Genomic DNA, 16,168 nt, shown 5'->3' on the forward strand with positions numbered 1-16,168 from the left:
TTTCATTGTAAACTTTGTATTCTATGTTGTAGTGCTCACTTTATATTATCTTTTATTATAAATACTTGCACTGTAAAAATGATAAACAAAAGAAATACTATTTCTCAGTTCACCTCATACAAGTTTGTAGAGCAGTCTTTTTATCATGGAAGTAAAATGTACAAATGTAGTTTTTTTTGGTTACATAACTGCACTCACAAACAAAACAATGTAAAACATTAGAGCCTACAACTCTACTCAGATAAACTTCTTGTTCAAGCAAACACTAAGAGAAACACATTTGTTTACACTTATGGGAGATAATGCTGCCCACTTCTTAATTACACTGTCACCTGAAAGTGAGAACAGGCATTTGCATGGCACTGTTGTAGATGGGAGGCAAGATATTTATGTGCCAGATGAGTAAAGATTCATATGCCTCACATGCTTTGTCCATCATCCCAGAGGACATGCTTCCATGCTGAAGACACTCATTAAAAAAAGAATACATTAATTAAATTTGTGACTGAACTCTTTGGGGGAGAATTGTATGTGTCGTGCTCTGTTTTACCCGCATTCTGACATATATTTCATGTTATAGCAGTCTCAGATAATGACCCAGCACATGTTGTTCATTTTAAGAACACTTTCACTGCAGATTTGACAAAATGCAAAGAAGATACCAATGTGGAACTTCTAAAGATACCTATAGCACTCAACCCAAGATTTAAGAAGCTGAAATGCCTTCCAAAATCCAAGAGGGATGAGGTGTTGAGCATGCTTTCAGAAGTCTTAAAACAACAACATTTTGATGCAGAAACTACAGAACTCAAATCACCAAAAAAGAAAATCAGCTTTCTGCTGGTGGAATCTGACTCAGATGATGAAAATGAACATGCGTCGGTCCACTCTGCTTTGGATTGTTATCAAGCAGAACCCATCATCAGAATGGATGCATGTACTTTGGAATGGTGGTTGAAGCATGAAGGGACATACGAATCTTTAGCACATTTGGCATATAAATATCTTGTGACACTGGCTACAACAGTGTCATGCAAACACCTGTTCTCACTTTCAGGTGACATTGTAAACAAGAAGCAGGCAGCATCATCTTCTGCAAATATAAACAGACTTGTTTGTCTGAGGCCATGTCTACATCTAAAATTTTGCAGCGCTGGTTGTTACAGCTGTATTAGTACAGCTGTATAGGGCCAGCGCTGCAGAGTGGCCACACTTACAGCAACCAACGCTGCAAGTGGTGTTAGATGTGGCCACACTGCAGCGCTGTTGGGCGGCTTCAAGGGGGGTTCCGGGACGAGAGAGCAAACCGGGAAAGGAAACCAGCTTCCCCGCGGTTTGCTCTCTCGGTCCCGGAGCCAGCCAGCAAACCGCAGGGAAGGAGACCTGCTTGCTCGGGGTTCCGGGACCGAGAGAGCAAACCGGGAACGCCGCGGTTTGCTCTCTCGGTCCCGGAGCCAGCCAGCAAACCGCAGGGAAGGAGACCTGCTTGCTCGGGGTTCCGGGACCGAGAGAGCAAACCGGGAACGCCGCGGTTTGCTCTCTCGGTCCCGGAGCCAGCCAGCAAACCGCAGGGAAGGAGACCTGCTTGCTCGGGGTTCCGGGACCGAGAGAGCAAACCGGGAACGCCGCGGTTTGCTCTCTCGGTCCCGGAGCCAGCCAGCAAACCGCAGGGAAGGAGACCTGCTTGCTCGGGGTTCCGGGACCGAGAGAGCAAACCGCGGCGAAGCTGGTTTCCTTTCCCGGTTTGCTCTCTCGGTCCCGGAACCCCGAGCAAGCAGGTCTCCTTCCCTGCGGTTTGCTGGGTGGCTCCGGGACCGAGAGAGCAAACCGGGAAAGGAAACCAGCTTGATTACCAGAGGCTTCCTCCTTCCACGGAGGTCAAGAAAAGCGCTGGTAACTGTCTACATTGGATTACCAGCGCTGGATCACCAGCGCTGGATCCTCTACACCCGAGACAAAACGGGAGTACGGCCAGCGCTGCAAACAGGGAGTTGCAGCGCTGGTGATGCCCTGCAGATGTGGACACTCTCAAAGTTGCAGCGCTGTAACTCCCTCACCAGCGCTGCAACTTTCTGATGTAGACAAGCCCTGAGCAATTGGCTGAACGAGAAGTAGGACTGTTTGGACTTGTAGGCACTAAAGTGTTACATTGTTTTATTGAATGCAGGTGTTTTTGTACATAATTCTACATTTGTAAGTTCAACTTTCATGATAAAGAGATTGCATTACAGTACTCGTATTAGGTGAACTGAAAAATAAAATGTATTTTGTTTTTTACAGTGCAAATATTTGTACTAAAAATAAACAAAGTGAGCACTGTACACTTTGTATTCTGTGTTGTAATTGAAATCAATATATTTGAAAATGTAGAAAACATCCAAAAATATTTAAATAAATGGTATTCTATTATTGTTTAATGGTGCAATTAATCGTGAGATTAATCATGATAAATTTTTTTAATCTCTTGACAGCAATATTTTTTATATTACGTTATCAAATATAATATGAAACTACATTTCAAAAATCTAAATGAAACATCATTGGAAATAAAAAAATGACATTTCATTCAGAAAATGTTCAAATGGGATGTTTTGACATTGTCAGAACTTTTCTGGGGTTGAAAGGGTGGTTCTGCTAAAACAAAATTTGGGCATAAATCGACATGATTTTACAAAGAGTTTCAAGTTCAGCAGAACTGAATTTTCTGACCGAAAATGTTTTTACCCAAGTGTTTCTGACCAGCTCTGTCAGTAATATAAATATAGTGAGGTCCTGTCTTCGCTCTTCCAGTCAATACCCTTCTCAATCACAGCCTCCCACATACCAGCCTAATGCTCTCTAGCTTTACACCCTGCACACTAGATATTTTTATATTGCTTTGGGGGAGATTTTACCCTTTTGAACCCATCTCATACACGTCATATACATTTTCTGATTCTTATCTGTATTTGTGCAGCATTACGGAGAAATCAGGCTGGCTGTATTTGTTAATCTCCGTTATGAGAACCAAGACATTTCTGTTTATAATTCATGCAGCTGCACAGCCTCAATGTGAGTGGAGCTGCAATCCAGCCCACCTCAGTCACTCCCAAACTGGTTCCTCAACAGGGCGTGCTCTCTGAGGTCCCATTTTGGGATGAGATGTAAAACCAATGTTCTGACGCCTCCGTGTCATTAAAGACCTCCAAGCACTTTTCATGAGGCACTTACCCTGTTCCCCAATATCCTAATCCAATATTAATTTGAGGGTCATTCAGGCCAAGTAGACATTGGCCTGCATTGGGGCCACTTCAGAGACACTTCCTCTCAGGAACATGTCCAAGGGAGATCTTGCCTCCCAGACTTCCTTAGCTCTCAGACAGGAGGTGCTTTCCCTGTTCCTTCCTCAGCATACTGAATTCCACCCCCCACATGCCTGCCCAGATGTTTCTACTTTGTCCATGATCCTCATGGTGCGAGCCTTACACACTAAAGCGCAATAAGAAGGAGAACGCAGGGGACTTCAATAGTGTCTGGCTTCTGGGCAGAGATATAAGGGGGTCAGGAGGCTTCTTAGTCATAGAATTTAAGGCTAGAAGGGACCAGTAGATCATCTACTTTGACCTTCTGTATATCACAGGCCACCAATACCATCCTCCTGGCAAGTGACAGGTCCATTTGTACTCTCCTCATCCACATAAGCTCCTCCTTTCATTTCTGTTACATGTGGCACCTTCATTTCGTGTCCTAAGCTGTTGTGTAGCTTTTTGCTATCTGTTGTTTAAAACAAAAGCTGCTTTTCAGCCCCGAATGTGCAACCTTTCTGCAACGCATAGGGTGACCCTCGCTGTTTGCACAATGGGTGTGCACTGAGCATTGGGATTCATTGGGATGAAAGGTGCTGTGTACAAACGCAAGACCATGGTCTGAAATGATCTTTTTCCTCCTCTCAGAAAAAAGAGATGTTGGCCTCATTCTCTGCAACTTCTGCAACTGTAATAATGCAGTGCCTCTCTCTTACTACATAAGGCTAATGCATCTTTTGTTCTTAGCGCAGTATTTTTAAAATGCCCAGCACACATCGTAGAGCGAGACGGGTGGGTGAGGTCATATCTTTTATCGGCCACACACAAAGCAGAACCAGATCCTGCCGGAACAACAGATGCAAAACCTGCAGCCATATCTTCACTGCTATAATGATCAACACCCCCGGGAGTTCCCCCTTCGACAATGAGCGGGGGTAGCTCTCCCACTGACAGAGCACTGTGCACTTATGCCAGCGAAACGTATGTCACTCAGGGTTGTGGTTTTTTACACCCTTGAGTGACATAAGTTTTGCCAATGTAAGTGGTAGTGTAGACATGGCCCTACTTAATTCCCCAGACTTGAAGAAGAGCACTGTGTAAGCTGAACAGCTTCTCTCTCTGACCAACAGAAGCTGGGCCAATAAAAGGTATTACCTCACCCACTTTGTCTCTCTAATATCCTGGGAGCAACATGGCTACAATAACATTGCATACAGCACATGGTTTATCTACTTCATTTTCTTATTTCTTAATTAAGCAAGATATCTCACATGCACACACAACATAATCAGAAATGGAAGACAATTTTATATGAGTATTCTTTTTTTTTTCTAGCTTCCTTCGCCCAACTGTCCCTTATCCCCTCAGCATACACATCATACATCCAGGTATTGGCTAATATCCATTTTTCATGCTCGGGGTCAACTTTTATTCTTGGTCCGAGCTTCTAAAGCACCTTTCCTCTGGCTGGGAAGTTCAGACATGTGTCCTCCACTAAGACTCATTGTTAGTGAAGGATTTACCAGCAAGGTGTTTTTTGAATTAGTTCTCAGTCCCACCACCAGAGAGCAAGGCCATCAACTCGGCAATGTGTCCCACCTCCACCGGTCCAGAAAAGGGAATCCTGGACCTTTCCCTCTTCTGCATGGCAACACGATGCACTCTGCTCCTGGATGATTAACCCAAGGAGAGATAGCTCAGTGGTTTGAGCATTGGCTTGCTAAACCTAGGGTTGTGAGTTCAATCCTTGAGGAGGCCACTTACGGATCTGGGGCAAAAATCTGTTAGGGGGATTGGTCCTGCTTTGAGCAGGAGGTTGGACTAGATGATCTCCTGAGGTCCCTTCCAACCCTGATAGTCTGTCTCTATATGTCAGGACTGTGAAATAGATTTGAAATACTGGCAGGGCTGGCTCCTGGCACCAGCTTATCAAGCAGGTGTGGGGGACAGCACTTTCAGGTATTCGGTAGCAATTTGGCAGAGGGTCCTTTGGTCCTGCTTGGAGCAATGGACCTTCTGCTGAATTGCCACAGAGTGTGATTGTGGCTCTTTTTTTATTTTCTCCCTCTCTCTCTGCTTGGGGTGGCAAAACCCCTGGAGCCGGCCCCAAATACTGGTATATGCCACATCCATGCTTACACAGAAATACATCCACATTCCTTTTGTCCTGACAACAGTTTTAGCTTGCCAATAACTTACCAGAGCACATACTTTTTATGCTTACAGGCAGGGTAAGGAGAACTATCACTCTGTAAGTGTGAGAATAACTGTGCCAATAACACCGTGCAAAGTTAATATAGAAGTAACTAGGCTAATGCCTGTATTACAAATGCCCAATTTGAAACAGTTTTTAGCAGAATCTTGAGCAGGATCAAGCCAAGCACTTAAATCAGGTGTTTGCTAAACATTACGGACAGGAGTCAACTGTCGAGCAGCAGGACCATGGATCTAGTCATGTGCACACAGCTTTCCATCCAAGTCACTGGCTCAAATCCAGCCCAGACTGGGGTCTGGTTTTTTTGTAACCTCGGGTAAGCATTATTATAGCATATTATTAATACCTAGCTATTACACGGTACATTTCATCAGTAGCTCTCAAAGCAGGTCACTATCATTATCCCCATTTTACAGATGGAGAAACTGAGACACAGAGCAGTGAAGTGATTTTACCAGGGTCACTCAGCAGGCTAGCAGATGAGCTGGGAGGAGAACCCAGATCTCCTGAGTCCCAGTCCAGGGCTTGATCCACTAGGCCACACTGCCTTCCCATCACAGACCCTCTCTGACACAAAGAGATTACTGTTTAAAGAGATAATACACTAGGTGGAAAGGGAAACTGAGGCCTAAAGAGGTGAAGCAACTTGCCCAAGGTCACATAACAAGTCAGTGGCAGAGATGGAACTTGAACCCATATCTCTAAGGCCAGTGGCCAAACCACTAGAGCACACAGCCTTGCACTGCCTGGTACTACATTGTTTGTCAAGTACCAGTAAGATCTTTGAGCCAAGGTCCTTTTTCCCTACATACCTGCAAAGCTCATATTGTATTTAATAAACAATAATGAGGTTAACTATTGACATAATATATTTGGCACTAATTAGCATCCTGGTTGCCAGACAGAGAAAGTCCAAGGACTGCGTTGACATGAAGACTAAAATAGTCCCAAAAAGTTGGCCTTCCACACAAGGCTAAAGTATTCCAGCAGGGCTTGCATTGCTACAACCCATGCTATGAATAAACAGAGAATTTTAGTCTTCACAGCTGTCACTCTAGCAACTAATTTGAATTTTAAAGGGAAAGAAGTGAGTCATAAATACACGGAGTAGGTGAAATCCAGCCATGGTGTGACATCAATGAAACTCACCCCAGAGATGGATTGGAACAACATGTTTGTAACAAAACAATTTTGTCTGGGGAAAGGTATGTTTAAAAAAGAACTCTGGAAACTATGCTCCACTATGTGTGTTTCTCTCTAGTACAACAGTGCTACTTTATTTTGTACAGCTGCTTTCCCACACCTACTAAGCAGAGACAATTAATGCAGTCAAGACACGGGAACCCTCTTTATCCAGTTCACAGAGTTATGAGCGAGAAAAGCACTTAGTGTATCAGTAACAAAATGCCACATCCTCCCTCTCACTAAATTTGGTAAAAATACTAAAATGATGAGCCTAATTCTTGGGTCCATTTCAGTGGCTTAACCAGTTTCTTCAGGGGAACTGTTGGGAGGGGAAGCCCAATGCTTGGAGCTCCTAGGCACCCAGGAGAAGCTTGCAAGTTGCACCACTCCTTAGCTGGAGTAACATGTTCAGCTCTTCTTTGCCTGGGGCCATGCTCTCGTCTCCTCTCCTCTCGCCCCCTTCATGGTGACTTGTGCCCCTGGAATCACAGGGAGTCCTTGGGAAACAGCAGGCAAGGGAGATTCCTGGTACACAATTGGACTCAGCTCTTTTCACAGGACTGCTACTAGTGGTGCCATGGGAGCTGCTGAGTACTTGGAAATCTGGCCCCAGGGCGGCACCAATAGCATTTGGAAACAGTTTAGGGATATGAAGTGAGACCCCCCCTTAGACTGAGCAATGGAGGAGATAGGTAGGTTGAACACAATCTCCCGTACAACACTCCACTTAACTGATTTACAGTTATCAGAATGGTATCAGAATGCTTTATGGGGGACTAATCTAGCTTAGTGTTCAAGAATGACTAATATATAACTCAAGGAATTGCATAAGAAAATCCCAGCTCTTTGGTTGCACTTCCCAGGCCAGCTGGTGCTCCCACTCAACAATTTTACCAGCTGCTTCCAGAACAGACAGACCAGAACAGCTAGTTCACTGAGACTGAGCGAAATCCCGCTCAAGTTACTCACACAAAACTACCACTGAAGCCCACGGATTTGACAAGAGTTGGCTCATTGTCATCCCTTAGCTCAGTCTGAAAAAGCAAGGCCTGCTGGAGGCTAGACTCATCGATAGAAAGGGATAGAAATGGGTGCTGTTCACAAGGGTCTGTCTGAGAGAGATTGCAGGGACAAAACCAAATGCTGCTTGCATCTAAGTAAGATCATCATTCAAGTTCTCAGGCAAACTCGGGCTGGCACACACCTCTTGGCAGCATCAGAATAAAGACACTGGGACATCTTTCTGGATTACAGATAAGTGGCATAATTCTTACAAGTGATCTGGCCAATCTGAGGAGTGATCACAGAGCCCTACCTGTAATCACTGTCCAGAAAAAAGTCCATTAGCACCAACGGGGCTAAAACCAATGTCCTTTCTCCCTTTGGCTTCAGCTTCATTGGCTGCACTGGAAGTTTACGGGAGTAGGAGGCTGGGCTGTGAGTACAACTAGGGTGACCAGAGAGCAAGCGTGAAAAATCAGGATGGGAGTGTGGGGTAATAGGCACCCCTAGAAGATAAAGCTTCAAATATCAGGATGTCCCTATAAAATCGGGACATCTGGTCACCCTAAGTTCAACAGGGGAGCAGAATCCAGTTCAGAGTGAGGGGTTTAGCTCTCCATTGTTCTGTATTCAGTAAGCTGGGTCACATCACAGACCGCTTACTTCACTGTTTCAGTGAAAAGCAATAAAAAAAATAGAACCCCCACCCCAGCCCTCTGCTAATGCGCTAGATAATCATAATGGGACCAGGCCCCTAGGGCATTGTTCTCCCACGCTGAACATCCAGGCAGTGATCTAGCTAAGTGGACACAGTGTAGAAGGTGTTTATTTGTAAACACATGCTGACCACACAAGAACTATCCTTGGCTGGATTGTCCCAGCCCTTCCTCCAATGTGCCGGGAAGTCTGAGGGTGCAAAGGCACCGCTGGTCCCAAATCAGCCTTGCTCAGATTGTGACTCTGGCAGAGCGGGCAGCAGTGGCTACTCAGTCAATACTCCCCCACTGCAAGCCAGTGAGTAGGGAGGGCGTAAAGGAGGCATAGGGAGTAGGGGCTGGCTTTTCTCCCGTTTTACCGGCTGGCCAAAGTAACTGGGTACACAGTAGAGGAGTAAGATGCTCCATGAAAGGAGGTGAAGTGCCTACTAAAGCACAAGGTGGCAGAGGGGGAATTATGGCTCAGAGTCTATCACCTCCCTAGTTTGCTCCTGGGATGGCACAGCGATGCACCAGCTCTCAGCCAGGGCAGGCTGGTGGTTACAACCCAGCCCTTGGTGAGAAAGAAAACAAGCACTGTCAAACTGCACTTCTGAGGGACCATGAACTTTGCCCATGAAAGATTGTTTAAAGCTGTCTCGGAAACACTGGGAACGCTCTTCTCCCACCATAGTTAGTCCAAGTGGATTTTTCAGAGTTCCAGTAATACAAATAAGCAATGACAATAATTAATTCACTTTACTCTAATACAATCAGTCAGGGATTCTGGTTTCCTACAGCCATGTACTGACGAGTGGATAGAAAGCACCTGCCCTACTGAAGTTTAAAGCTAGAGAATAAGGAGCATAAATTCCTTCACCTGAGAAATGCTGAGCACCTGGCAACTTCCTTGGAGTTGGAGATGCTTGGCAGGTACGGAGCATCTCTCAGGATCAGGCCTTTTGGCTTTGCGAAAGACCTTACTGGTGTTTAGAATTCATCCATTACGTGTATTTGGTTCAGTCACTAGCAGATGACAATTTTTATTTTTTTCCTTATTTATTTTTAGAGCAGGAACTCTGGACACCTTCTGGGAAAGAGAGACAGCAGATCACCCTGAACTCCTTTTGCGGTGCTCAGTTAGATGTCCCTAGGGTTCTTTCAGAGCAGAGCTTACACAAAGGACATTTTTTCAACTCCACACAACCCTAATTCAACTCCAACAACCACATCTCTCCTGTTAAGAAATTTTTTTTTTTTGACACAGGAGACAGTGTTGAACCAAATCCTTAGATAGTCACTCATTTTTTACTGAAACAAAACACCCAATAAGGCAAATTGACATCTCTCTTTCAAACTGTAAACTCTTTGGGGCAAGGACTGTTCTTACTTTTGTGTCTTGTATAATTATCAATAAATAAGAAATAAAAAGTAAGGGCAGAGTAATAACTTCAGGGTCTGGCCAGTAGTTACAAAATCTCTACCATCCTCCACACCCCACGATGCATGTCTTCTAGGGTAACCAGATAGCAAGTGTGAAAAATCGGGATGGGATGGGGAGTAATAGGCACCTATATAAGATAAAGCCAAGAATATAGGGACTGTCCCTATAAAATTGGGACATCTGGTCACCCTAATGTCTTTCAACGAAAGGCAGAAACAAAAATCCACTAGAAGCCTCAACGTCTTGGAAGAAAGACGGTAAGACATTATCTTCCCTTTATGGGATTACACCTGACCCATGAGTAACTATGTGCTAGGTATTTCTGTGAAACTTGACTAGGTAACTCCTGCAAATAATGCAGTGCGTTCTGGAGGAGTCACATTTGCAGTAATCCCTGAAACTTCTCTCACCAGTCTCCTGAAGACTTTACATCTCATTTGCTCTGAACACACAAATTCTACTAATCAGCAACCAGCCTAGAAAACTCACCAGAGGTGAAAACACTATGTGGGGGGAGATAGCATTAAAATGGTCAGGTGTTTTGTGCTGAGTGTATGTTACTTCCATTGGCAAGACTGAAACTTAGTTAGCCTTTTGCCTTGTTTTGCCTTTGCTGGAAACCTCTTGTTGATGGAATCCATCCAATAGTCCACCCATCAGTCAGTGGCAGTGCTAATTATTTTCACATTGGGAGAAAATGTCCACCCACTCCCATGCATGCAGGTAAAGAAGACGAAGAAAAGCCAGGACACCTGGAATCACCACTGTACAAACCCTCTGCTGTTCCCACCACACGTACAGAGTCAGTGAGAGACAAGAGCGTACTATGTATTTGAGGAAACCCTTCTCTGACCATGTTAAAGGCAAATGATTCTGGCATGCCAGCTGGGAACTGTAGCTACGGAATCAAGATACATTTGCACCCCAGCTCTTAATGACCAATCCCCACAAACTGTTATAGATCCCCTGCCCTCACACCTTGCTTGGATGGATTAATCCTTAAAGCTACTAGGGCAGGGTCTCACACTGGTTCCTTCATTTAATGCTTCTCATCATTAGTTCCCTTCCACCCACAGCTTCCCCCCCACTCCAAAAGGAAATGCAGCCGTTTTAATGCTTCATATTTTTGTTCCCTCTTTGCTGTTTAGGACACGAAATGAAGTGCTGCCTCTTTAATTGGCAGAAGCATGCAGTAAGAGCATACCTTTAATTTAGTGTTGGGATAGCTCACTTGCACCCTGGCTGTTGTCTTATTGGAGAGGGCAGCCTGCCTCAGATCCTCTAGCACTGAAATAATATCATCCAGCACGCATTTCTTATCCTGATTTCTCAATACACACAGATGGGAAAAAGTATAATTATAGCCTTTGTAGTTCACCTTCATTTCCAGCACGGCTCGGTGGATCTGCAGGATCACATCAGCCTGATGCAAAATATTGCCTCCAGGTTTGGAGAGGAGGATCACCCTGCCATACCTCCCCGGGGTGTGCAAGTCCGAATAGAGCTGGCTTTTGGACTGCTCCAGGGGGAAAAGGCTGCTGGCTAAGCTCCGCTCGATCTTGGCCAGGCTGTGGCTCGGGGCTACCAGGGTCTCCAGGTCCCTTTCAGACTGGAAGCGGTTGAGCAGGCTGAAGCCGAAGATGATGGTCAGGACTGCGGGCACAGTGAGGAAAAACACCGGATGCCGGCTCACGAACAAGCCCAGCTTGTAGCAGAACGACTGTAGCCCTCTGTGGATCACCTGCCGCAGCATCCTCCACCAGCTCCAGCTTGCAGATGCTCCCGGGCGGCTTAGAAAGCACATGTGACATGTGTGGCTCCTTGCCCCCTTCCTGCCAGTTTCCCCTTTCCTCCCCCTCTCACTCCCACTACTCCTTTGCAAGACTGCAGCAAGTTGCAGCAATAGCGATCCGTGGGGTGCGCGCGTGTGTGTGTGTGGAGGGGCCCTGGGGACAGGGTGGCGCCCGGGTTATTTCCCCCCCCCAGCTGAGCAGCATTGCCCCCCTTCCCGGCCCGCTTTTCGCCACGGAGGCGCTGGCATTGTGCTGGGATCCGTCCTTGCTCTGCAGTACCGGAGCGCTCCCTCGCCCCTCCACCCCTGTGCGCTGGGTTCCCGTGCAGCTGCCCAAGGCAGAGCCCCGCTAACCATGTGCCCCGGCGGTGGAGCAGGAGAAGGGGGTGGGTGGAAATGGCTAAGGGGAAGGGGGCACTATTTTTAGAGCGTTTTCCAGCAGGGTCACACGAGGCAGGGGACTGGTGTGTAAGGGAGAGGGAAATGGATGAGCCAGGGGAATTAACAGCGGGGGGGGGGGGACCCCAGCGGATTTGCCTGGGATCCCCCATTCACCTCTAGGGAATTTCGCTCTGGCAGCAAGAAGCTGCTGCTGCTTCTTCATTTGAACATCTCCCGACCCAGGCCAGGCTGGTGCACGCTCCGCTTCTCGCCCCGTGGCTTGCAGAGGTGCGGTGCCTGGGGGCTGCAGCTGCGGGCTGGCTGCCGTGCCGGGACTTCTGCTCGGGACGGGAGTTTGGCAAAGCGCAGGGCAGTCCCTCGCCCTCTCAGACTTAGCGGTGTTTCTCTAGGGGACATGGCGAATGCGAGGTCAAAGGGGCTCTGGGTTTCTAGTTTGTGAAGTGATGGTGTGTATGTTCCCCTCCCTGATCACTGTGCCTGTCCCATCACTGCTCTGTCCCGCAACGCCCAGCATTACAACCCTGACGCCTCCGTTACTTTCTTTCCAATATGTGTGTGTGTGTGTGTGTGTTTGCACTAATGTAAATTTAGCTTCCCAAGCAGGGACTGCCCCACAGATCAGCTGAGGAAAGCCACAACTGGGGAGAGGGGGAACAGATCACAACTGCAATCTCCTGCTACAGAGAGCACTAGTGCAGTGTTTGTCAACCTTTGCATACCAGGGGCTGGCTTGCAGTTGCAGCCTCCGTAAACTGTGTCAGGGGGATCTCAGGGACCAGCGCAGGTCCATCGACCGGTTGCTGAGAAACACTGGACTGGAAGATCCATACACCTAACAAACGAATTTCCTAAAACTAGACAGTAATTACCAGCCCCTTCATGAATAACAACCCAACCCAGGACAATACTCCAGAAAAAGCTCTCCAAAATATAGCCAGCCACACACAACACATTGCATAAGAGCAGAGGATTCTTTTGTGCTGTTTCTGAGGCCAAGAGAAAAGTGCCTAATACCCAGGTGGTTGTTTGCAGGACAACAGCTCTCTGGCTCCTCATCCATGTGGAAGTTTCTAAGCAGGAGGAATTGTGTTTAGGGTGCTTTAGCCAGGGACAGCAGGTTCAGTGTTAGCAGTGGTGATAACACCTGGCAGAAAAGCAAGAAGGGTTTCCCCTCTAGTATCATCTCAGCTGTAGGTTTATTGAGCTCCAATTTAAGTCTGAAGGGGAAAAACAAAACAAACCCCCAAATAGCTGCTTAATGGCTTAGCATCTTAAAAGTTCCAATAGCCCATATAGCCAGTTTTGTCAACAAAAATGGATTGATCCTGGTAGCGTATCGGTGACCTTGTGAAAAGCTTAGGACATTGTGAGTTGCTTTCATAACAAGCTAATGCTGCAATGCAAGGAGATCAAGAGAGAAAAAAACAACAGAAAGCTTGAGCCCATTGGTTAAGAGATTTGACTCACACCAAGAATTACTAACAGGGGGCTGGACAGAGCTTCCTCATTCATCCAAATAATATACCACAGACTTTGCAGAGAAGAGGTGTCACTAAATTATTCCTAAGTGCTCAGGAAACTTGCAGTGATGGATCTTGCATGGCATTACAGCAGCCAATCACTTTGTGAGCCACATCCCCCCAGGTGTGTGCACAGTGCCCCTTTTGTTTGGCTTCAGATAGGGTGTTTCATTTTTCCCTCCATTTCCCCCCATTCGACTCTTCTTTTTTATTTTTTATGGCAGCGATTCATTGCCTTTGGACAGGTTTTCTCCAGGCCCCAGTTTATTCTGGCAGGGACATACAATGCTTGCACATAGCCTGGCTGCTGCTTGGCCAACTTTTTGTACCTGGGCAGGCTAAACTGACAGTTTTGAAATCTCCAAGCACAGAGTGAAGGGGTAGAAGGGAGAGGTGTGCTGGGGTTATTCCACACACTGATTGTGGCCTGGCTGCAGACTGACAATCGGGATGTATTTCAGCTGACCTGATACGTTGTTAATGTTTTGGGTGAACCTGATGATGGTGACACCTTAGTGATCTATTTGCAGCATATGTTGTGATGCATAACAGTTAATATTTTTATAACATGTCTATGTTTCACATGTAATTTTACAGTGTATAAAGGTGTTTTTCACATCACTAAATTCTCTCTCACACAGACACTTACTTTCCAATCTGATTGGTCACACAAAAAGGGGGGGGGGGTCTCAGAATCTTTGCAATTGTTCTTTGTTACAGTTATTGTTTCTACTTCTATATTCAACAACATAGATCACAGATGTGAGGTTATTGTGGTTTTGCAGGAGCCCTGACATCTGACTCTGACACAAGGGATGAAAAGGCAGGAATGCAAACACAAATTTCTGAAGTAGCTTCCTTAATCTATATTTATGTGTTGCATTATATTTAGGTGCCTAAAGATAAATGGCCTGATTTTCAAAAGTGCTGATCAATGGGTGCTGCAGGTGTTCAGCATCTCAAAAAAACAACAAAAAAACAAACCAGAGGCTGTTTTTTATATCTGTGCCTAAATATGGACTCAGAAGCTTATATTCAGGCAGCTGCATTTGTAAATACTGGGCATAGTCCTTATGGGGAAGGGTCTAACAAGCGTACTCAAACAACAACAAAAAAGTCACAACATCAGATTCTCTAAATTGGAAATTAGCCTCTATTTCGGCCATCGGCATAGCTGTACCATTGCAAACCCTGAGTGCTGGAAAGAAAAGTAAGTTTGATCCTTTCTTGGTTCTAGGCAGGGTTAAGTTCCACCAGTGCAAAATGAAGCTTTCCTAGTCCACTCTGATGCAGCTATACCAACAACTGAAATCAGGTCTAATGCCCCTCGAGGACAAAGTCTAAATGTAGAGGGCCTAGTGTGATCTTCTGAACTTACACATAAACTTGGTCTCCTATGTGTCATAATCTATCTCCATGGTATTACAGAGGTCAGTACATAATGACATGGGGGCCTTGAGCAGTGGTGCACCTCGGTCCCTCCTATTCTCTGCCTGTGGCACAGAATACTGTAGTCTCCATTGTGTTGTAAGACTTTGATCATCTCATTTCGGTTGTTGGAATTAGTGTGTGGGTGTTGGTGGCCTGCAATATACAAGAGGTCAGACTAGATGATCTAGTGGGTCTTTCTGGCCTTAAACTCTTGACATAGAGGAGAGATTCACATCAGAGTACATTTTACTCTGTAATGTTTCCTACAAGGAGGGAAAGGTGAACACACACGTGTGTCCCATTCACTATGCACAGGTTGTATCGTTGATAAATGTTGTATTTCACAGTACCTGGCGTGTGGCATTGTGCCGTTGGAAGCCGTCAGCCATGTATGAATGAAGAATGAAAGTGCCTTTCATTCTGAGGAGTTCAGGGTAAAAAAAACCAAGATTGTACATAGAGGGATTTTTTGAACCTGACAGTTCTTTGCCCTGCATCTCATATGGTCATTTAGGGCAATACAAAGTCACTGCAAAAAAGGTGTAAATTCCCTCCCCCCACAAAATCAGGTAATGTTTTACACTGACTTTGCACATGTGTTAATTACTCCACAACATGTAAGGTAATGAACAGCAGGGCTTGTTTGAATCTTGCTCTAACCTATGGCATTTGGTTCCCTGACTTGATTCATCAGTGAAACGTAATTAATAAAAGCAGCAAAGAGTCCTGTGGCACCTTATAGACTAACAGACGTTTTGGAGCATGAGCTTTCGTGGGTGAATACCCACTTCGTCAGATGCATGCACCCACGAAAGCTCATGCTCCAAAATGTCTGTTAGTCTATAAGGTGCCACAGGACTCTTTGCTGCTTTTACAGATCCAGACTAACACAGCTACCCCTCTGATAATTGTAATTAATATTGCCTGTTCTGGAACAAATGCGATTCAACATACTCAGATGATCTAGAAAAAAGGGTAAGAAGTGAGGTGGCAAAGTTTGCAGATGATAAAAAAACTACTCAAGATAGTTAAGTCCAAAGCAGACAGTGAAGAGTTAAAAGGGGATCTCACATAACTGGATGATTGGGCAACAACATGACAGGTGAAATGTAATGTTGATAAATGCAAAGTGAGGCACATTGGAAAACATAATCCCAACTATACATAGGAAATGATGGAGTGTAAATTAGCTGTTACC

At 45.6% G+C, this 16,168-nt stretch overlaps 1 protein-coding gene across 3 annotated transcripts in view; it reads right to left on the minus strand.

The window, feature by feature from the left end:
* The window catches only part of PTCHD4 (patched domain containing 4), a 124,597-nt gene extending 108,672 nt beyond the window's left edge, over positions 1 to 15,925 (minus strand). The window contains exons 1-2 of one of the 3 annotated variants that reach the window (XM_030558428.1): positions 15,903 to 15,925; positions 11,030 to 11,582 (exon numbers count right to left, since the gene is read on the minus strand). In XM_030558428.1, the coding sequence (XP_030414288.1) occupies positions 11,030 to 11,582; positions 15,903 to 15,922 (573 nt within the window). In that variant the 5' untranslated portion in view covers positions 15,923 to 15,925. Of the gene's footprint in view, positions 1 to 11,029; positions 11,630 to 15,902 lie in introns of those variants that run through there. The other 2 variants (XM_030558427.1, XM_030558426.1) reach the window with 2 other exon arrangements.
* Between the last annotated feature and the right edge of the window lie 243 nt (positions 15,926 to 16,168).

This window comes from Gopherus evgoodei, chromosome 3, assembly GCF_007399415.2.
Source record: "Gopherus evgoodei ecotype Sinaloan lineage chromosome 3, rGopEvg1_v1.p, whole genome shotgun sequence".
Taxonomy (NCBI): domain Eukaryota; kingdom Metazoa; phylum Chordata; order Testudines; family Testudinidae; genus Gopherus; species Gopherus evgoodei.